Raw genomic sequence first — 23,184 nt, 5'->3', positions numbered from 1 at the left:
TGACTTCTGCTGCAAAAACTATCTGTAGTTCTACTAGTAGCTGTATCTGCATCAGTTTGTGTGTATGTGTCTGTGTGTGTGCATACAATGTTGTGTAAATAAACTCGGGGCCATAACTGTCTATGTCAACAGTGAGGAATACGAATGTATTGCATGTGTGCATGTGTGTAAATATATCGCTGCATGTGCCAAATGCGAATGATGGCCAATGCACAGCAGTCTGTCCAGGATGTGATTGCCGCAACGCAAACAACGCGGGGCACACAGACAATATGCCACGGAGGCAACTCCTTTGGCCGGCTTTTGTACCGTTGTGATTTGAGTGCAGCGATGCGTGCTCTGTCCTCTTAGCGCTGCGGTTTAAACCTATTTTCTGTTTGCAATCGCCGCACACCACCACAGAACAACGACAACAACGACAACAACAGGAACAACAACAACAGCAGCAGCAGACGACCTGGAGGCAGACGAGCCTACGTGCAGCGATAATTGCCACAAGATTTGCCTTGTGCAACATGAATAATTTCGCACGCAAATTATTTTTAATATTAACGCCAGAGTCGAGACTGCAGCTGGGCAGCGAACGGGGTGCAGCAAGCGATTGCGGTCAACCACATAAAGGAGCAAGAGCAGGAGAAGGAGCAGGAGAAGCAGCAGGAGCAGGAGCAAGAGCAGTCGGAGCAGGCAGCCACTAAAAGCCCAGCACGATCTTATTTTTTTTTTACTTTACAGTTTGGCCTACGATGACAGTCATCAGCGTGAATATGTGTGTGGGTGGGGTAACTGAGCAGCTCTCTGGGTAATGCGATATGTGCAACTGGCAAGACCAAGAGGGGCAACTGCAACTCCAATTGGCGAATTGGCGGCCTGTCAGTTGTCAGTGGGCAAAAATGAAAATGATGGCAACGGCAGCTGCGGCTCAGTTTTTGATGGCATTGTGGTCGTTTGCAGGGAGCTGAGATGGGAATCGAGGTGCCAAAAGGTCAACATGATTTCGCAAAATGAGTGTAAAAGAAGTGGCAAATGTACACGAGGCAAATACAACATGCAGTTGCAGATATGAGTCAAATGCGGGTTCGCAAAAATAATTTCATAAAACGTTGAAATTAAACTTTATAAGTGTAATGGCAACAACTTTGGTATTGTTAGACTGCTTACCTACTAAATGTTATGCGAAATAGAATTTAAAATATAATAAAGAACATTTTAAAAGAAATTGTGTTGAAAAAGTACCATGCTATGAAATAGCTTTAAGTCCCCATCTTAACTGTTGAAAACTTAACGAGTTTGTCTTTGAATATGTTTGTAAATCAATTACGAATACTAAGTCAGTAAACTATAATAAATATTATATAAAAAAAAAAAGATTACAAACCACAGTAGACCGGAGTAAATTTACTGAAATTTAAATTTCTGTTCGACATTTGCCCACTATACAAAATGTGCACACTTTCAAAATTAAGTTGTTTAAGCAACAAGGAAAAGATTCACAGATGCGCGGCAAATAAGAATAATTCAGTCGAAGACTAGTGAAAAATTCAATTTATTTTGTGAGCTATCTATTGGTCACTTTAAGTGCCAGTTTAGAGCCCATTGCGTTTTGAGGCCCACACACCGATGCGGAGAGGGCAATAAAACCTCCTGCTCCTGAGTACTCCCATAAGATCATAAAACGCAAAACTCAATTACAACATTTGATGCTCAAGGCCACAAATAACGTAAGTTACGATGCGTCAACATTTTGAACACGTCCGCTGCGACGATGAGACGGTGCCTCGTACGTGGTCCGAGTCGAGTGATGCATTGCTTTATTACCAAGAAACTGAGGCGAGCCCTCTCTGGGTTTGGGTTTGGGTGCTGCAGCTGGTGCTGGTGCTGGAGCTGGGTGCTCGGTCTGCAGTATGCATAATTATGCGCTGCAACGCCCTCTGTCAGCGGCTCGGCGACTGCCCAGTCAGCAGGGCCGCCTAGCCTGGCCTGGCCTGGCCTGGCCTGGCCTGCTTGGTATCCTTAGCGGCTCTTTTGCACCATTCACTTGGCCCGTTTTTAGCGCTTGGCTGTCTTGTCAGCAGGATTAAGCAATTTTCAGCTTGGTTTGCGCTTTTCACATTTCGCTTTGCCTGTCCGCGCCTCATCGTCAACGCAACTCCTGCCCGCCTTCAATCTACCCCTTTGCCTTGCCACACTTCCCCATCTCTACCCTCGCACAGAACCAGAAACACAGTCGACCCACTGCCCACGTTGACAAAATGAATGTAACTAGTAAGAACAACTTCCCTCAAGCCGAAAATAAAACACTCTTGCAGGCAATACCAATAATGGCTGATTGTTCCTATTGGGGCTATATGATACAGTAGTCAGATAATATTAAAACATTGCAATATGAAAGGGGCACAATTCGGATCAGATATTTATTTATTTATTGAAAGCAGACTAAAATGAACCATACCGATTTGAATTAATACAAAATTTTAAATTTAATTCCAAATTAATGTTGCGAATTATGTCGGTAAGCAAAACAGATTTTTGTACAAGAACTCATAATTCGACCTTCAGTAAAGTCTTTTAATTTTACAAAAACATTTTGTCACATGAATTAATCGACTATGACTTGACTAGTGAATTTAAAAAGCAGGTCTATTTGAGGTTCAAAAGTAAGATAAGTATTTTTTGACAAGCAAAAAGTTGTTTTTAAATAACAGCTCTGAGCTCGAACGATAAATATCGATATGTGTGGTATATCTGTAACTATATCTATATCTATATCTATATCTATATCTATATCTATATCTATATCTATATCTATATCTATATCTATATCTATATCTATATCTATATCTATATCTATATCTATATCTATATCTATATCTATATCTATATCTATATATCTATATCTATATCTATATCTATATCTATATATATACTCGTATATCCACGCCTATATCCACGCATTCATACTGCGTTACACATTTAGTGCTGAAATGTTAATAACCTCTGGAAGGGTATAAGAACAGAAAGGGAACATACGCCTTGCTAAAATTATGTGATGCGTAAAATTTTGTTAATTTAAGCCGCATGCAGAGGATCTGCTGGATGCTGTACTCCTTCTGCCTTCTTTAGCCCGGCTGTGAGGTGTTAAAGTGTGGTGCTTTGCAAAGCTGCAACGTGTTGCATCTTTATTAATTTCGAGATTTCTTTTCTTGTTTTGTTTTTTAGGCGGCACGCTCTGCATGAGTGAGAAGGTTTCAATTGTTTTGGGTGTGCTTTTGTATGGCATGACAAAAAGCTGTTAATGTTCTGCCGTGGAAAAGGTTTGCTGATATTCAATCTAAAAATGGTTTCTACGAGTATGTTTAGAGTACTAGTTCAATGATCAACAATCTCTTATTACTGATCGTGCCTTTTACTGATCTTCTGAACCCACTGCTAAGATTTAACCCAATACAATCGATTCTTTCTCCCACACGGATGCTACTCTCCACACAATTGCCAAACCCAGCTGCACCTTCTCTTCCTCCGTTCAGCGCATTATCATTAAGCAGCTCCAATAAACTGATCTCATTTACGGCTAGGCGGACGCAACATGAAAATCTTCGTGCAAATGCATTAAATACAGAAGCAGGCGGGCAAAATTTGTTGGGTTAACCCCATTCACGGGCAACCAGAGGCTGGCCAAAAAACAAACTCAAATAGCCAGGCTCTAACTAATCAGCTGTCATGTCAAAACTTCTTACTGCTGTGAAGCTCTGGGTGGGGGGAAAGAAAGAAACGATGTGGGCAGGGGAGTGTCAACTGTTAGCTGCGACTGCACTTTCAAATCCAATTAACAGTGTGAACTTGCGTCGCGCTTAAAATTAACGGATAGATAAAGAACAACAACAACAACAACAACAGCAGGGGCAACAAGCAAAGTGACATTGTCACATTAAATGCGCAACCAAGCAAAAATGTACAACAGTAGCAACTGCAACAGCTAGACAGAGGGAGGGAGAGAGAGAGAGAGGGAGAGAGCTACAGAGAGAGTGGGAGAGAGCGCAGGAGAGAGGTGTAAGGCAGGCAGCCAAAAGCCAAGCCCAGCTGCACTTTAGTGTCAAACGCAACCAACCCGAACCCGAATCCGAATCCGAACCAGAACGCGAACCCGAGCTCGAACCCCAAGCTGAACGAGCGAGGCTTAAGGAAGGCAACTCACCTCACAGCTATGCCTCATTACATAGGAACTGCTTCTGGCAGCTGCAATTATCACATTGCCAAATGGTCACGGACCACGAAATCTCGATTTGCAGATAGTACAGTCAACAGCAACAGCAACAACAACGACAACCCAATGACTTCATAAGACGACAAAACAGTCCTTAGCTTACGTTCCTCCACCTTTGTTCTCTATTTTGCCGGTATTCTAGTTTGCTTTATTTTTTGTTTGCACCTTGTGTGTCATAATTCTCGCCAGGTTGACATTTATGATGTGTGCGCATGTGATTTTCAACGTTTGCGATTTCACTGCGATAAAACAATGAAAATGAAGTCATGTCTTGGTTTCCCACCGGTTTCCATGCCTCACTTCACGTCACTTCACACAGCAAAATTGCACATGCGGGAAGTGTTAAATAATTAGCAAAAGTCTTCTTTTTCTTTTTGGCTATCATGGACTTTGGGGCGAGCCAGTAAATCATGTGTGTCCTCATTGCGTTTCGAACTGTCAGCCTAAGCAGTCTGTACATTTATGGAACTGCTTGCAACTAACTGTAACTAAAGTTGAATAACAAATGTGCAATATGGTTGTCGTCCATGTTGATGTTGCTCTGTAAAGTTTTGTCAGAGCGAATGTGAATTTCGATTTCCACTCAAAACTGGTCGACAATCAAGAAAGTAGGTAAAAACTATTATTTTCTATTATATTGTATTAAATTACTTGTATTTCAATTAATAATAATGCGTAAAATTGACTTGAAAATTGAAAGCTATTAAGCAAGATTACGTTATTTGTTCTGTGAAATACTGACTGCAATACCATGTTTATACAACTGTATTGGAAAAGACACAAACACTCACGAATCCCTTTAAATGGGATTTATTATTATTTATTGGAATTGACAAATAGCCAATAGACCAATGGTCGAATTCAGTTTCCACAACTTGTTTATCTTTGACAAATTGTGATTAATTTTTGGTTGCTCTGTGCACACAGTTACCATCAGCTTTGAATATCTCTTTTCAATTTCTCCTATAAATTAATTTTGTATTTTTATTGGTGGGCAAAAATAATATATATATATATATATATATATATATATACTGTATTATAAGACATAGTTTAAGCGTCTTGCTACAAATACTTGGAGCACTTTGGTAAAATTAAATATTGTAAGCTCTTCTAATTGTATAAATAACATAAGAATGTGAAAATGCCTTAATGCATTCGATGTGTTCATTCGGAATCTGGGTCGATAGACAATTCAACGGTCATCTGCCATTGTTTGCTTACCAACCAATTCAGCTCTGGCACACCAAAGCGCATTTAAATATGCAGACAATATTGACCCAATGCTCAATGTCAGTTGACTGCGCATCTTTATGTTCTTTTTGGTCCCAATGTTTGTGCAGTGTCTGGATGCAATATATAACTCATATGTGTTAAGGGCAGACAGACAGTATTGCTATGTGATGTGAAGGAACTGAATTCATATTTAACAACTGGGCAGACAGTAAAGGACTGTGATAAAGTGCTAATAATTGAGACGAGAGGAGAGGAGAGAAGAGGGGAGTGGGAGCGGGAATTCAATAATTCGCCATTTGCAATATCATCGTTCTTTCATAATTTATTGCTTTTCAATCAGTCTGCCAGGCGGAGCAATTACTTTTCAGCTTCGATAATATTTTGCATGCAACGAGTATATTTATAGAGCAGTCATTCAAATGTTTTTTGTTGTTTCTTTACGGACTTACAGCAGCTGCATCAAATCAAATCAGTCAATCAGATTGACCTGCGACCCATAGTCGAACGCCTCTCAAAATGTTTTATGGATTGCTGCATTTTCTGGCTCATCGATTGTCAAATTAAATGCCATTTAAAATCATTCAAATCAACTGTGAATTTGACAGCGCTTTGTGGTTCTACTCAAATTGGAATTGGAATTGCCGTTAAAACCAGTGCTTTGCGGTGTCAATGTGGCATAGCCAACCGTTCATATCGATTTGTCGGTGTAAAACCATTAAACTGATGAAAACTAAAATCTTTTTTACACAACAATCATACTCAAAAACCTATAAACTTCAGTAATGTTGTATTAATTATGAGTTACTGGAGAGGTAAGTATAAATTGCGCAAGAAATATGAAATCTTCAAAATTTGTATATTAAATGTAATTCGCTGGTTTCTTATGAAATATGTTACCTATTGAAAAACTATTTAATTACATGCATATTGAAAACATTTAATAAAGTCTTCACTTCTATCTGTCGTGTTACTTTATCTCGTAATTCATGAAAACAATTACAACATTTCAAAAAATGTCTTGAGTGTATTGATTGTTTGTTACTTGAGTTGTGGCTAACTTAACCCTACAAGAAGTAAAAGTAATGCTTGTATTTTTTCTGTTGCTTATTTGTAATATTCTTAAGATTAAAATCAGTGAATCATATTAAGTATACATGCCGTAAGACCAATATTTATTCGTACACTCTTATCTTGGAAGTATTATATCGTATTGGATATATCCATTGTTTTTTATAAATCAATACTGAAATTCAGATGACGGCAATTTGACTACGGTCAACAGGGGTATGTAATTTGGGGCGTGCCTAAGCTAGCCATTATTTTTAATTTAAAGTACTTTACCAAACATTTTTAGTTTAAGCACCACAAATGCAACAGACCAACACCCAACCAGACAAAGTCAACAGTCAACACTCTTATTTGCCAAACAATTTAAAGCGACTAACCGCAAACAACAAAATTAGCTACAAAATGTAATCAAAAGACCCCGAGGCGCCAAAAACAACAACAAAAATAGCAACAACAACCAGAATGACATGTAATTACATGGAGCCAACTGCGAAAGTGACAACAACTGACACAGATACACACACACACACACACACACACACAGACAGACTCACACACATCAATCGAGAAGGTAGCACCGAAAATCGAATTGAAAATTAATTCGAAATTAATTTTAAATGCACAAAAGCGATCAAATTTTGCGCAATGTTCGTGACACACACAAACTGACTGACTATGTGGAAGGGGTGAGCGAAGGGAAGAGGGTTTGTAGTTTTTGACCCGCAAATGTCTGCAACACTTGTAATCAAATAAACAGACAGACAAGCCTGTCAATTGAAAATTGTAGGCTTCAGCACAGCAAAAGTGGCAGAAAAAAAATACTTGAAAATGCATTACGACTGTTCGAATTATTTATACCCTATTATGTGAAGTTCTTAGAAGACATTTAATATTACTTTGTATGGCATACTTTTGGCCATGTTAAGTTTGACTCGAGTTCTAGTCTTCTTTTATTTTTAACAGACTCTGCAAAGTATGCAATGAAAACAACTAAGAATACCGCAGTCAAGCGAACCCAATTGTTGAACATATTATTTAGTATATACATTCATACACATGAAATAAATTTAATTTCCACTTGGCATACAGCAATTTCCCTTCAGGATTTGAAGTCGCTAGCTCAGATCCTTTTGATCATACAGACTGACAGACTGACTTAGCTAGATTGACTACATAGATCGATTATATAACAATTAATAATTAACTTGTTTTACTTATTAAAAACACATTTCTAAATGACGTGTCTACATTTGCATGTGATCTTTGTACATGATTTACTTTCAACAGATGCTTCTTTGCAGTGGATCTCAATTAAATTCAGAGCATACTCAATTAGAACAAAAAGGGATCCTTCAAACTATTGTTAACAGAGGCAAAACACACACGAAGCACGGCATACAGAACTAGAATGCACCTCTAGTCTCCCCCAACTGGCCGTCGTGCATTTTCATTAGCCCACTTGTGAGCCAAGTACTCTCTACGAGTTTCAGACCCGGTACCACAGGCGCCTGAGTGGGTGCCATGTGCCCAAAAGCAATTATGGCAAACGCTTGCTGGAGTGCTGGGGGGGACAAGAGGGCAGCTGGCTCATAGTTTGTCAGCCAGTCAGCTGGTCATTGTGGCTCAAAATCCAATTACAATGTGTTGAATGCAGCGACTGAGAAACACTGAGCCCCGGCGATGAAGTCACCAACTGTGCCACGGAGCAGCTGAAGGTGAGTGGATTTCGCTAGCTTCGTTTGACAGTTTGGATTAGCGGGATATGCGGGCGTGGGATGCAGTCGCCGCAAATTACAACAAGATTGTATATCTTTGGCCATATTGAATAAGTCTTATCGGGTATTGTCAGGCCAATCGCCATATGGACACAAAATCAGCGAGAACAGACGAAATTTTTGTCAACTGATAAGACTTCTCGATATGAAAAAGTCGACAGCTATCAATGCGGTTATAAAAATAATTATCATTAAAGAGATAAAGAGTGGGACAAGGAGAGAGAGAGAGAGGAGACAGACAGACAGAGAGAGAGTGTGAAAAACTAACAGAGGCAGACAAAGGAATTGTAATTATGAAATTCAGTGGAGCGTAAACACATTTTCCTTTTATCAGCACGAAATTCCAGAAATATATAAAAATGAATGAGAAAAAAGCACTGCCTGAAATGCATATTTGTGTTGATATGTTAAGTATTTATTGGTAAATAATAAAGGCAAAAGAATAAATGCGCCTATAGACATATTAATTAAATTGCACACATGCACAATATTGTTAAATAATATAAAACGAAATCTTGTTAAATATTTAAACTCAAAGCTTATTGAAAGCAAATCAATTATATAGACATGCAGACCTTTTTAGTTAATTATTCGATTCAGAACTGCTTTTATTATTTTTATCCATTCTTGGCTGTTGGCACGATTTTTAATCAAATTTAAATATTCTCGACAAAGCCACAAATCGATCTTTGGAAACAGAAAATTAAAACCTATCAAATAAACATCGAAATTGCTTATTTGCTAAGCAGCCAAAATATTTAACACTAAAAGCAATGTAGCATAAATACCTTCCAATCAATACAGTGGGGAATGTTTCCAGACTCGAAGCTTAAGAAAAACATTACTCCTTTGCTGTATCTATTAACTTTCAATTCCATCAGATCAGATTCCAAAATTTATAATGCATAATATTTTGAGCATAGCGCCAATAGAATAGTCGAGTTTGCTGCTTAAATTGAATGTGAACGTGTCCCACTGTATTATATGCAAATGCAATTCAGTTGCTGTCAAAATTTCATTAATATTTGCAAAGGATATGCTGAAAACCCCAATCAAACTCAGTCCAGTACCGAACCACGAACAAATCGAACCAATCGAACCAAATGCATTTGGGTATGCAAATTGTTTGTGGCATGGCTCACTCGCACCTTTATGCAATTCAGGTGCCAATATTTGTCAGTTTTTGTTTAATTAAAACATTCTGCCAATATTTTATTTGTCCTTCCCCAATCCACCCCCCGACGCCCAGCTATGTGGTTTGTTTTTATGACCAAAATGCAAATGGGTCGTTTGCACAGGTAACGCAAATCCAATGCACATGAAATATTTAAGCCAAACAATTATGAAAGAGCGAGAAAGATAGACTTCTGTGGTTTGCGCACACCAGTCGTATACGTGTTGGAATTGGATATATTTGGTTGGTTGTACCAAAATTTGCATATTTTGTAAAAAAAATTTTGTTTATTTATGTAATGTTTAGTTTCAGTGCTCGATGCGCGGTTAAATAAAAATAATTTCCTATATATGGTGAAATAAAGTTTGCATATTTTTGATTATAATTTACAAAATAGTCGACTATGCAACCATATTTTGACTATTTGGTTTTACATTAAAATCAAATGTAAAATTCATTTTCTGATTCCAAAACATGTGGCAATATTGAATAAATACTGTATACATTAGTAATGCAAATGCAAATGCATATGAAAAACCAAATGGATATTAAAAACAAATACTAAAAACTGTTGTTATGTTGATGAAATTTGCAAATAAATAAACGTGCTTGCTATTTACATCTTCAAATTGAGGATATGGAAATAGCTTTCATCTATTTCAGGTACGTTTTCAAATATCAAACTGAAAACATGCAAATAAGCGGATTGTAAATGATGCCGAGTTTACATTAAATAAGCTGAATAGTTAAAAAAAAAAAATGTTAAGCAAAGTGTGTTCATGAAATATTTGAAAATAAACGCTCCCGTTATTCAAATTTTAAATTGAGAAAATGGATAAAGTTTTCATGTATTTCACACGTACCAAGTTACCCTTTATTTTTCACATCTCAAACTAAAAGCATGCACAGACGGAGTGTAAATGAGCCCACTTTACATATTTAAAATCCATCCATATTCCCAGCAAATAAGTTAAGCAGTTCAACAGTTACTCCCACAAATTGCATTCGCTCCGAATGAATAGGGGCCACTAATAACTAGACCCTGCAGACCAACAAAACTGTTGCCAAAAAAGGGGGGCAGCACTTCAGTTTCAGTTGGGCCATTCAGTCCATAAAGTCCATTAGGGGCATTTTGCATGTACTGAATGCAAACAAAATGCAAACCAAGGCAAAGGGACAGCGAGCTCCAAATTGTGGTTAATGGCCACCAACATGGCTGGAGAGGGTAGAGAGGTGAGCACATATTGTGACCAATAATTCGAAGCGCCCGACTAACAGTCCAACAGCTTAGAGACGAGAGTTGTCAAAAATCAGCTAAGCAGACGGGTCCTCGGGGTAGGGGGAAAACGCATTGACCACAGAAAAACTAGCATCGAGCACCGCTGGGCAAACAATAGTCCAAGCCCACATTTCGCATTTCTCTGGATTCAATTTGTGAATTTGCCATGCTTTTCAATTTAATGACTAGCGGCAGGTAAATCGCTAAAGCGCAGTAAAATACCGAACAAAATTGTGGAAGAAATTGAAATTCGTTTGGAATTTCGCTAGTATGCAAAATCGAGTACTTCACGTTTTTGCATTCTGTTTTAAGTGCTTGTTAAATTGACAAATTTAAGGTTCTCTACTGGGCAAGCACATTCTCGAAAAATAATATAAGACTAGTGCTGCAAAGTTATCCTTTATAAAAACAACGCGCCAAAGTAAAAGTCAAATGATCAAAGGAATCGAGGGGAATCGAAGGGGCTATCACAATATTGAGAATTTGCGTATTATGAGGCAGCCCTATTATTATTTTGACTCCAACTGGATGCTTTAATAACATGGCTATGTAAATTAAGAGCTTATCGATGTAAACAATACTCTGAAAATACATATTACGAATATACTTCAACTAAATTGGCTACATTGGTATGAACTCTAAGGAAATAGCAAGCCCTAAATAAATATAAGTATAGAAATGGGGTAGCGGGAGAGTGCACAAAATGTATCTACGAGTAACACATATCTGGGCACTCTTTCAACTTTCTTATGATTATAAAATGATAAATTTAAAACTGATTTAATGTCTGTAAAGCCAATAGCTCAAAATAAAGTATGTAAAGTAATGTAATTGGAGTTACTAAATTACTAATCAAGTCTTGCAAGCTTAAATTCAGAAAGTAGAAAGAGCTAAACAATATGGCTCTAAAGGGCAGTTTCATTCCCTGATTGGCTAATCGAAGTCTGAAAGTGACAAGCACTCACCTGTATCGTGTTCTCTATCGGGCGACACCATTGCCACATTCTCCACATGCTCCTCATCATCGTCAGCAACAGCAACTCCACTTAGGCTATTGCAGTTGTTGTTGTTGTTATTGTTGTTGCTGTTGTTGTTGCTGTTGTTGTTGCTGTTGTTCCCGGCGCTGTCACAGCCATTCCCATTGATGACCTCGATGACACTTTTGACCGAATCGAGTGATGACGTTGCTGATACCAAAATTGGCGTTGTTACTGGCGTCGCCGCTAACGATGACGATGACGACGCTGTTGATGTCATCGATGAGCTGGCACTCAGAACTATGCCATTTACTTGCCCCTCCGCGCTGGCCAAAGCACCATCCACCGCTCGCTGCTCCTCCTCATTCGGGAGCTTATGGCTCTCAAAGTGCAACTCCGTTTGCAGCAGGTCAACAGCTTGGGCGACAAGATTTTCATCATTGGAAGCAGCTGATGTCACATTAGGCAGATCAACGCTGGCCAGCGTAATAATAGGACTGACTTCCGTCCGCTCCACACCCACAATGATGCGCTCAAGAGGTGTGGGTGCGCTCAGCTCCAGGCTGCTGCGACGCTGTGTGGGCTTCGGCTTGCCACCCAATCCCACCTCGCTGCGCTTGCTGGGCACCGGTGGTGGAGCTGTTTTCGGTTTCACCAAAACGGGCGACATTTTTGGCTTATTGCTGGGCAGCGGCGGTTTCGGTATCGATTTCGGTTTCGGTTTGAGCACTGCCTTCACTTCCTTCCGCTTTGATGAATCTATGATGTTTTTGTGTAGCACATAGCCCAGATCGTCCTCGACAGATGGCAAAGTAACATCGACTTTAGCAGGAACAGTTTCCTGCACTGCTTGCTGCTCTACTTCCGTGTCAATAATCTGCACTGCTTGTTGCTCTACTTCAGCATCAAGCTTCTGCTCTGCTTGCTGCTTTACTTCATCCTCAATCATCTGTACTGCTTGCTTATTCTCTTCAGGGTCAACCAGCTGCATTGGTTGCTGCTTCACTTCAGCCTCAACCATCTGCTCTGCCAGCTTCTCCACTGAAGACTCAACTAGCTGCTCTGCCGACTCTTCCACTTCAGCTTCGAGCAATGCATGATCCTCGACCTGTTCGAAGGCGCTCAGATCGAAGCCTTGCTCGTCATCCGCCAGCTCCAGATTGTAGAGTTTCTCTGTTTCCTTCTTGACTTTTTGATAGCTCTCGATAATTTTTTGCGCCTCCTGTTCGAGGCGACGCTCCTCGTCGGTTTTCTTCAGCAGCTTGGCGCCCTTCTTACAGGCAGTCTCTTTGCTCTGCTCCAACCGCTTGGTCACCTGCTTTTCACCATCTTTGGTCACAGTCAGCGTTTCACTGAGCTCCCGCTGTAGGGTGGGCGCAGCGTTGTCGTCCACTGGCTGATCATTGAGCAACTGCTGACCCTCCAGATAGGTTTGCTGTTCGGTCTGCTCGCATTCGGTGTAGCTGATTCCGCCGTTCTCGGATAGCTGCAGCTGCTTGCCACATTCGGATAAGGTCAGAGTACCCGTTTCAATACTCTGTTTATCCTGTGGGTTGTCCAGACGCTCCGTTAGACGCGTCTCCGCCGAGACGACGGTGGCAGTCAACGGCTGCAGCTGCTCGACATCGTCTAGGTCGAGCAGATTGTCGTTGCTGCTGATCTTCTTGAAGCGCGCACTGCTTGACACGGACTCGGCGCTCGTCAACAGCTTCTCCTCACCTGTTACTGCATCCTTTGTCCTCAGCTCGCTCAGCGTCTGCTGCTCGCTAACAACACGTCGCTCCTCGCGAATCGTTGTTGTTGTTGCTGGTGGTATCGTTGCCTCCTCACGCTCCTCATACGGTTGCAGCTTGAAGGCAACGTCAGCGGAGGGACTCATAAAGCTCGAAGAGGAGCTGCTGCTACTGCTGCTGCTGCTGCAAGTGGAGCTGCTTGTCTTTGTGGTAACCACTTTGGTGGTAACTGTGCGGTGGGTTTTAGTGGAGCCCTGTTGGCTGCATTCGCTGGTTTCTTCTTGGGTGCTTTTACTGCTGGTTTTCTCCTGACTGTGGTTCGTTGTGCTGATCTCTACAAGTGGGTCAGATGTTTGGCCAGTCTTATCGCCCTCGGGTGCGTCATGGGCAACAATCTTATCATCGCTTTTAATTTGGACTTCCATTTTTGCTGGCACCTTCGGTGGCTGCAACTTCTTCAACTCGTCCACAAACGCACTGTACGAAGACACAACAAATAATGTCACATTGAGTAATTATTATGATTGCCACTCTTATCAAAATGTGTGTGTACTATGTATGTTAATTGATTTTGTCTCCCACCTGTTGCTCTACAGCAAACGGAAATTTGCCCGTCAGCTGCGAAAAAAATAACTAAAAGCACCGATACCTTTGCCTTTCGCCTCGAAAATAGTACTAATTGGCCCAAACGTACGTTGAATGGCTTTTACCATTACTTGTTATCAGCTGAACCGGTGCGCATACACAATATTCATGGTGTTATCAGTGCGCTTGGCGGTGTTAGTAAATACAGCGGTATTTCACCTTATCAGTCTATGAACGGTGGTAGCCCCCCTAGCCCTAATCCTATATGTGTGAAAGTTTCTATTATTACTCTATCCATTATACATTCGGCAAATATTTACACATTTCTATTATTTGCAATAATAAAAAGACTACCAGCCGTGCCTATATAAAATGACTAGCATATGATGAATTGCGTAAGGTTCTGCTTCCAGCGACAAACAATCGATTCTACTGTAATAAATCGATCGAGATTCGAACACTTAGCGTAAAATAATGTAGTTGTTATATAGCATTGCCCAGCTCTGCTCTGCCGGCAGTATAAATATCAGCCGATCATTGATCATTATTTATATTCGAACCAAGGAATAAGAGGAATGCCCCATTTGACATTTGACATGAACTACCATCTTCCTTAGCAACTTTCAGTTTTGCTTATGTGGTTCTATAGAATTTAATCAAAATGAAATATAGCAGGTTTCAACTATATTTGGCTGACAGCTGCCAGATATTGGTAAGCTGGCTACTTATGAAATTTATAATGGAACGACGATCAGCAAATGTAATCATGTGGAAATGTTATGTTTGATTCTGACTATTCCGATCAAGTTCCGATTGAACATTTCCAAATTGTGTAAATTACGTGGAAAACTTCTTAATGGAACACAATGGTAATTTTAAATAAACCGTAAAGAAAAATATTCAATAAGCAATTAAATCAGAATTGACAGCTTTGCAGCATTCTAGTTTGCGAGGGAGCACTGTACTTGATATGTGCTGCTATGAGAATTATCTGTCTGAACATTAAAATCAAAATCCCAAAGAAATAATCTAATCTACATCCATTTAAGGTAGCTCATATATTTTGAGTCAGCGTTTTTATTTACTTCTGACGTCTGCATCAAAACTTTTTATACTTCCGATTTCTCCCACAACTGAATCTATTTGTTCTTTCCCAAACAATGCTAATACTCAACCAATTAATCTTGAATACACTCTTAACTCACCCATTTGTCAGCGATTGTGGCTCCAGCGAGGAGAACTCTTCTTCAACTTCGCCAATGGTGGGCAGCATATTCGAATGCCAATACATGTTAAAGTAAGCCTCCGAGGGACCGGGCCCATTGATGAGCTCTGGCGGTCCTAGCTTTTCGCCATCCTCACAGATGTACTCTCGTTCAGCGGCATCGACATCATCCTGTTCGGTGTCATCGGCATCGCTGCTGGAGCTTGAATAGCAGGTGTTGCTCTGATTATCGTCCATGATTTTTGTGCACTTGCCAACAACCAAGGGTGGCGGGGATTCCCGAGCCAGATCCGTTGCCTCCGCAGCCGCAGCTGCGAGCAGAGCACCGATATCTCGGTGGACTTTGGGAGTGCTCTCCTGTATCTCGACTGTCTCCTGCTTATGCACCAGATCGAACAGACTGGGCAACTTGTCCTCATCCTGTGCCTTGCTCTCATACGTTTGTATCTTGAAGCGGATCTCTCGACTGCTGGTCGGTGAGGGTGTCATGTTCACAGGCGTGCTCGGCGGAGTTCCAGTGACAGCTGACTGCTTGAAGGTCTGCATACTCAGCTTGGGCTGCTGTTGAGGCGGCGTCGTTGGCAACGTCTGCAACTTGGGGATTTGCGTCTTCTGCAGCGACTGAACACGCTCCGGAGGCTTCGGTTTGGGTCCCTTGGGAGAACGTCCGTTGCTGCCGTTGCTGCATATGGAGTTGAGCGACTCTGTTGAGTTGGAGCTGCTCCTGGAGCTGGTGTTGAGCAGCACGGGTATGTAGGTGCGTTCTGGGGTCGTTCTAGCTGGTGCCTCGGCTGAGTTGGCACGCTGGAGGGGCGCTCTCGGATACCCTGGACTGGGACTAGATTCCTTGGACTTGCTGCGATAGAATCCCAATTTCAGATCCGTTTCAGACTTTTGCTTTTGCAGCAGGCGAGGAATGTTGGAGCTGGCCGATATGATTGACTTATTAGCTGGCGGCGACTTCTGAACGAGAGTTGTAACAATGGGTATACGAGATTTCAGCTGCGGTGCCTGTTGCTTAATCGGCTGAAGACGCAGCTTAATCTCGCCTTCGGTTTTGGCGCGTGAGAAACCAGGACTCAACAGCTTGGCCTTGGGTATCTTGGTGCCGTAATCCCTAATCTCCTTGATCGTCTCATTTGTGGGCGTTTTCGGTGACTCAATCTCACTGGGTATTCTGGGTGGCGCCACCTCAATGGGCAACTTACTCGGCGTGGCAATCTTGCGGGGCATGGGTATAATTGAACGCTTCTTGGGCTCGACGGTCGCAAGCAGGACACGCGGTTTGGGGGTGGGCGTGCCCAGCGGACTCTTCAGCTCCACATTCTCATAGACATTGACTTTCTCCGTTTTGAACTCGACATTCTCATAGTTGTTGCCTGGTATGAGCAGCTTGGGCTGACTGATCTGAGGCTGTTCCAGCTGAAATTCCTGCTCGAGCAGGGTAAATGGCTGCACGAGCTTTGCCAGCTCGGGTGCGTTCAGATTACTGGCCAGCTCCGTGTCCGAGGAGTAATTCGAGCCCATGGAGAGCTTATCAATGACTGTGGAAATGGTGCTCGCTGTGTCGTCCGATTCGGAGCCAGCCTTGAGGGATTCGGCAAACAGATTGATATAGTACTCGGCATCTGGTGGCGGTGTCAATGGCTTCTCCACAACGAGCTGCACGGTGGAGGGTGCTCCCTCTCTGGAATTCTGACGCTTGACCAGCTTGCGCGGCGGCACTGGAGGCGGCGGTGGTGGTTGTGCGTTCAGTGAGATGGTCAGCTCGGTGAGCTCGGTCAGCTGCTGCTGCTCCTCCTCGCTGGGCGGCTTTCGCCCATGGCCGTTGCGCACAATCAGCTTGATGGCCACATTATCCTTCAAGCAGCGCACGCAATCGATGCGTGTCATTTGGTCAACTTGCCTGCCATCGATGCTCAGTATTTCGTCGCCTTCGCGCAGATGACCCCAGCTGGTGGCCACCTTGGAGGCGGGACTGTCGGCGGCGCAGGATTGTATATATAATTTCTGGACCAGCTCAGCGTTGCGTGTGCCGCCCTGGAACTTGAGGCCAAAACCCAAACGTTCACCTGGCAGACGATATACAGTGACGTGCTCCGTGCCGCCGTCTGCCTCTGGCTGCTGATCCTGTTGATCCTGTTGCCGTTGCTGGAGTAGCTGCTGCTGCTCGTTGATGGTGAGCACGGTGATGAATGAGGAGTCTTCGGCCACCGAGCTTTGCCGTTTGACTAGCTTCTTCAAGTGGTTTGTGTCTTTGGTGGACGATGTGGGATCGTCAACTTCAACAACGGTTATGTAGTCATCGTCCGATGCTGTTGGGTTTGTGTCATTGCTTTGCGACATGGTCGTTGATGTTGATGTTGATGTTGCGGACATGCTGGTTGTGGAAATGCCTTAAGCATGTGACGCTGCTGATCGTCTGCTGTAATGCACTGGTTTGGGCATGCGCTAAGAAACGTTAGTGAGTTTTGTGTTTGGTGGTTGGTTGCCTGAGCTACACTTGATTTTGTGAACTTCGTTTGTGCGGTTGTTGTCCGAGCTGAGTTTGGTAACTAATTTGAGATTTGTGCTGTAAAAAATAAGGAAAATTGTTTTATAAATGAATATATTCATGCATTATATACGAATTACTTATTAGATATGCGTATTTTATTAAATCACACAGCTTATAAATTAATTGAAACGTACATAACCATATAATTATTAACATTCAATTCACCCCACATTTATCACTTGGGTTTTGTGTTCATGCAGCCATGCAGCTAGCCATAAACAAGCAAAGACAAAGGCGATTAACTTGTTTCACGAACTTTCAAATGCATTTCATGTCAACACCAAAATCCCACACTAACTTGCCAAAAACTATCCACAGCTCACAACTCCACTCCCCGCCATCAAAGTTATTTCCTTCCTGCGCACGACATAAGACAGCAGCAGCAACAACAACAACAACAACAAAAATAGCAACAGCAAATGGCAAAAACACCAACTGCCAACTTTTTGCTACCGCAACTTCAAATGCGCGTCGAAAAAAAACTAAAAGCTTGGGGCCAACAATTTATGTCAACTTTCTTTTTTATCAAACAAAAAGAAAGAACTAAAGGAAAATAATATAATAAAAAAACAAAATACATATAAAAATTCCAAAGATTTTTCAAAGCAACCGCAAAATCTGGCAACGACTCCCACACGAAAAGTTGCCTAGTCAGGTGGGTTGGGCCGAAGATGCTGCGATTCAACAGATGATTTAGCAACGGGTTTTTCATTTTGCACGTTTTGCGCCCAAGCTGCCGCATGCCACAAGAAAGTTGCCAACTTGCCAAATCATGTTGCGGTTCCTCTTCTTTGGCCGGGCACCAAACACACATTTTCGGGCGGGTTATCGAAAATAACTCATTCCGACAAGCCGGCCAAACAGGTGACCAAACCAAACAGCGGCAATTCCGACACCAGTCGGTTCAGTTCTTAAACTTGTTTCAATTTTATGTTCAATTTCAGTTACCCTACATTTGTGGGGACATTTTCAATTTAAAGCGTTTATAGTCACGATGGTCCACACAGCTGCAAACTATTTCATTCAATTGAAGCTTTACAAAAGTCTGTAAGGGACGGCTTAACAAATAACTCAAATGTCTTCTTACGAGAGCAAGTCAAATGCACAATCCTTAAGCATTTCACTTATCTGACGGACTTTATTGAAATCTATTTTTAAAAAAATTAAAAAACATGAAAATAATTACAATTACTGAACAATTTAAATTGTCTTAAAGAAATGTATAACTCATAATAACACTTTATTTATGAATGTCGACAAATCAGTCGACACGAAAATACAAATACAAAAAGGAAAATATAATTAAATTCAAATCAATAAAATTGCCAAACAAGCTTATATTTATACAGATTGAAATTTTGATTTTAACTGGAAAATTGGATATAGTATATGATCAGGGAAATCATCCACACTTATTAATAAGAGAATATTTAATATGGCAATAACTCGGGAAAATCATCTAAAAAGTTCAATAAGAGAAGAGCGATGAAATATTTAATGAATGTGACATTTATAACCTTCGACATACTTGGGTTTAAAAAACGGCTAATTAAAATCAATATTTTTCAATACCTGCTCAATTTTTATACTCTCTGTTTACAAATGGGTGTAAAACTAAAAATAAAGGAGGTGAAAATTTCACAGACCCGAGTATTAACAATCCATCAGTGTAATTATTAACAATAATCAAAGATAATCTGTCGTGCCACAGTTTGCATTTTGCTTAAAGAACCTGTTCCTTTAACACAAAATGTCAGGCGTGCTCCAATTTAGACGGAAATCAAAATTTCGATCACGCTTGCATATTCCTATTCATATACATATATCCATTCATTACAAACAATTCAGTTGCCAGCCGAACGATGCAGCTTTCAACTATTATTTTATTATTTATAACAGCTGTAAATAGACAATAAATTATTTGAATTTTTTCAATTAAAGCAGAATAAGTGGACATATGCTTTTCAGCACACTAAATAGGGTATATAGGCTTCGTTTAGCAGTTCGGGAAGTTTTTTGTGGCAAGTTGTCTGCCTTTTTTTGTTTGTTACTTTTCTGGACGCCTCTTTTATAACTGTTGTTTTGGCCGCGGAAGGGGTAATTACCAAGCTGGATTCGCGCTTGCGGCCGTGTACATCACAAATTTGAAATCAGTTTCATTATATAAATTGTTACCTTTAGACGATGTGGCAGACAGTTGAACGGCGGATTAAGCTAAAGCGAGACAGACTAACAGAACGACAGTGAGAGAGAGAGGGAGAGAGAGAGAGAGAGAGAAAGAGATGGAGAGCCTATCTCAGATTCGCTTCATTGAACGGCTTGGCTCATTTGGAATCTGGAGCTGTGAAATATTTTCTTTTGCAACGACTTAAATTGGGCTTTAAATTGCCACAATTTGTGGCGCATAATGTCAAAGTTAGTTTCTGTGAGCTGCCCGATAAAAGAGCTGCTAGCCATTCATTCGACTTCAATTAGACTGGCAACCCAAAAGGCTTCCGATACACGCTCTATCCACTGTTCCCTCTATTCCCACCACAGTCCTACCCCCAACCCTCGCACTCATCATGCCGAATGGCGTCTGTTGGACGGCAGGCATAAAGTGTGTCAGCCAGGAAGCCGCGACTTTGAGTGGCATTCCCCAGTTTACAGTTTTGTTTGCCTTCCATCGTTTCCAACGGCCTCCACACCATATTGCAGGCAAGTCCATGTCTGTCCATATTCCCCAGTTTGTCTATCTGCCCGTCCGTCCTTCACTCCCTCAATCAGCCGGACTTGTGTTGACTGACGTTTGCCGTCGAGAATTTTGGCGCTACAAAAGCGCATAAATAAAAATGGTTTCAGCTTTGTTGACAGTGCAGCATGATGAGTGAAAAACAAGTACCAATGCTCTACGCGAGAGAGCTCGACTACGAGTTACCCTGAGCCCAATTTTTTACCTCTTAAAAGTCGTACATGTTTTAGATGATGAATACCAAAAGTAAGAGTCTCTCATAGAGTCTCTGAGTTTGACAGATGGCAATTTCGTCTCGACTTTAAATGCTGATCAGGATTGTATTTACCTTAAAACATCGCAGATTATTACTTCATTACACCCTTTTCAGCCGTTTGCAAGGTGTTCAGAGTATGAGAATTGGTTGGCGTTGCGAATTCTGCATTGGGACGCCATTAGTTAGATGAGCAACAAAGGCGAAAAGGAAAACGAAACGTGCAAATTTGGTTGGATTGCAAATTCACTTTTGTCAGCACAGAACACCGGTTTTATGTAGCACAATCAGAGCTATGTGATTTTCAAACATACACGAGTGAACCCTATCGGAGCGTAATCTTCAAATGAGAATCGCCTTCTGTTAAATTGTTGTTTAATTAAGTTACCAAATTTATAGCTTTAACTTAAATGTTTTATCAAATTCGCATTTATAAAAATATCAAAAAATAAGTTCAATTTTCAGTGCAATAAATTGGTGGCAGAAGCATTGTAATTTCAAATCGATTTTAAATATTTAAGACCACCGAGAAACTGTTTTGAAAAAATGTTTGCATAACTGCTCAAGTTTTACGAAATGGTTAATAATAATCTTGTGCACATTTGGAAACACGAATGAAAAAGATTTTGAGTGATTTAATGTGACCTAGATCAAGTAATGTATTTCTACACATTTATAACTTGTAATTCAACTTTTTTTCTACATTCACCTTCATCTATTAGTCCGAAGCGAATAAGCGAATATTAATGCATTCATCATTCACTTTTAAAGTGCAAACACACATTCACGTAGCTATAAAATAAACACAAATTTTTTAGTAGCCTAGCCCGGTAAGGAAACCTATGTAAAAATGTGAGTTTTTTAGCTTTTATGTTTTGATTACCAATCAACAGCCTCCAATCAAGTAAACGTTTTATCTATTGTGGTATGCATGTACATATATCTTATATGTATTCATACCCACACATTTGCATTTCACTTCCTTTTCGATTGCATTAGCCACTCGAATGCTCGCCCAGCTAAAAGCCACTTAACAAAATATGCTTTAAATGCTTTAATTAAAAACATTTATGCAAATTTCAACTACAGCAATAATAACAAAAACTAACTGCGGCTACAAACAATGCAAGGCAATGGCAGAAGCACCCTTCCCTTACAAATACCCCACCCGCTTTCCATTACTCAAGCAAATCACACCCTTCCAATACATATCCAACACTGCTTGGCACTGCTTGGCCAACACTGCGAAAATGTTCACACCATTTGCTATGCAAGTGACCACAGTTCTCCACCCCGCATCCAAGTTCCCCTCCACACACCTGCTGGTGTACGCGTCTCCATATCTCTCTCTCTCTTTCACTCTTTCGCTTTTTACTCTTTCACTCTTTCACTCTTGCCTTGCCGCTGCTCTCGAGCTCATTATGTTCGAGGCTCTGCGCAAATTATGGGAAACTATCTCGACCGTTGTTTTTTTTTCCTTTTCTTCTTTTGCTCTCTTTTTAGATTGTAATTCGTTGTCTCTTTTGCTAATGCTAATTTGTTTTGCGTCGAACTTCCTTTAGCTGCCACTCCCCCCCCCCCCATTCCCCTTACCTAACAGCGCGAATGTGCATCTTAATTGCACTTTTTCCTGCTGCCGGCAACTAATAACTGGCAATTTATTAAAATCGTTTGCGGCTTGCCTGCACTGGCAAAACCAGCATTAGAGGAGGGGTGGGTAGGGGGTAAAAGTGTATTTAGTACTATTTGGCATAAGTTTTGTACACACAATTTGGATTAAAGAGCAGGAGACTTGACCATTGGGCAGCGAGGCGTGAAAATTTCTCTACCCGAGTCGCTGGCGATTTATGTGAGAAATATGCTAAAATGCCAAACGAAGCGTGGCACAACGACGCCTTCCACAAAAGAAAAAAAGCTACTTGAGATGAAACCACAAGCAACAAATCTGCCACAGATGAGGGTCACCTAAACACAAAACACAAAAGAACCAGTTTAAATTTGTACATTTTGGGTCAACTATATAGCTTGAAATTCATGCATTCGTTATCCAATACCAGCAATAATTGTCAGCATGTTATAGCATGAAGGTCTCTCAGTCGCTCTTGCTGCACACTTTGAAATCTATAATTAATTCGTATTGATAATAATCGAAAAAGCATTTTGTACAGTTTAAAAGTCAACATACAGTTGCAGACTGGCATTTAAATGTAGATGTTTGATTGATATTTTCTAAAATGTATATTAATAAAAAATGCAGTATTCGGGGGTTATTCATCAAGAAAGATGTATGTCAAATATGATAGCAATAGTCGAAAATGCCTGCCTACAAG

General features: G+C 40.9%; 1 protein-coding gene across 1 annotated transcript in view; it reads right to left on the bottom strand.

The window, feature by feature from the left end:
* Positions 1-17,885, bottom strand: part of LOC6558594 — a 121,807-nt gene extending 103,922 nt beyond the window's left edge. Inside the window, exons 1-2 of the mRNA XM_032743478.2 lie at positions 15,294-17,885; positions 11,759-13,980 (exon numbers count right to left, since the gene is read on the bottom strand). Coding sequence (XP_032599369.2) covers positions 11,759-13,980; positions 15,294-17,692 — 4,621 coding nt within the window. The 5' untranslated portion in view covers positions 17,693-17,885. The remainder of the gene's footprint in view (positions 1-11,758; positions 13,981-15,293) is intronic.
* Between the last annotated feature and the right edge of the window lie 5,299 nt (positions 17,886-23,184).

Source organism: Drosophila grimshawi, unplaced genomic scaffold (assembly GCF_018153295.1).
Source record: "Drosophila grimshawi isolate 15287-2541.00 unplaced genomic scaffold, ASM1815329v1 contig_44, whole genome shotgun sequence".
Classification (NCBI taxonomy): Eukaryota; Metazoa; Arthropoda; class Insecta; order Diptera; family Drosophilidae; genus Drosophila; species Drosophila grimshawi.
Note: the sequence above shows the minus strand (reverse complement) of the source record. Positions and strands in the feature narration are given on the sequence as shown.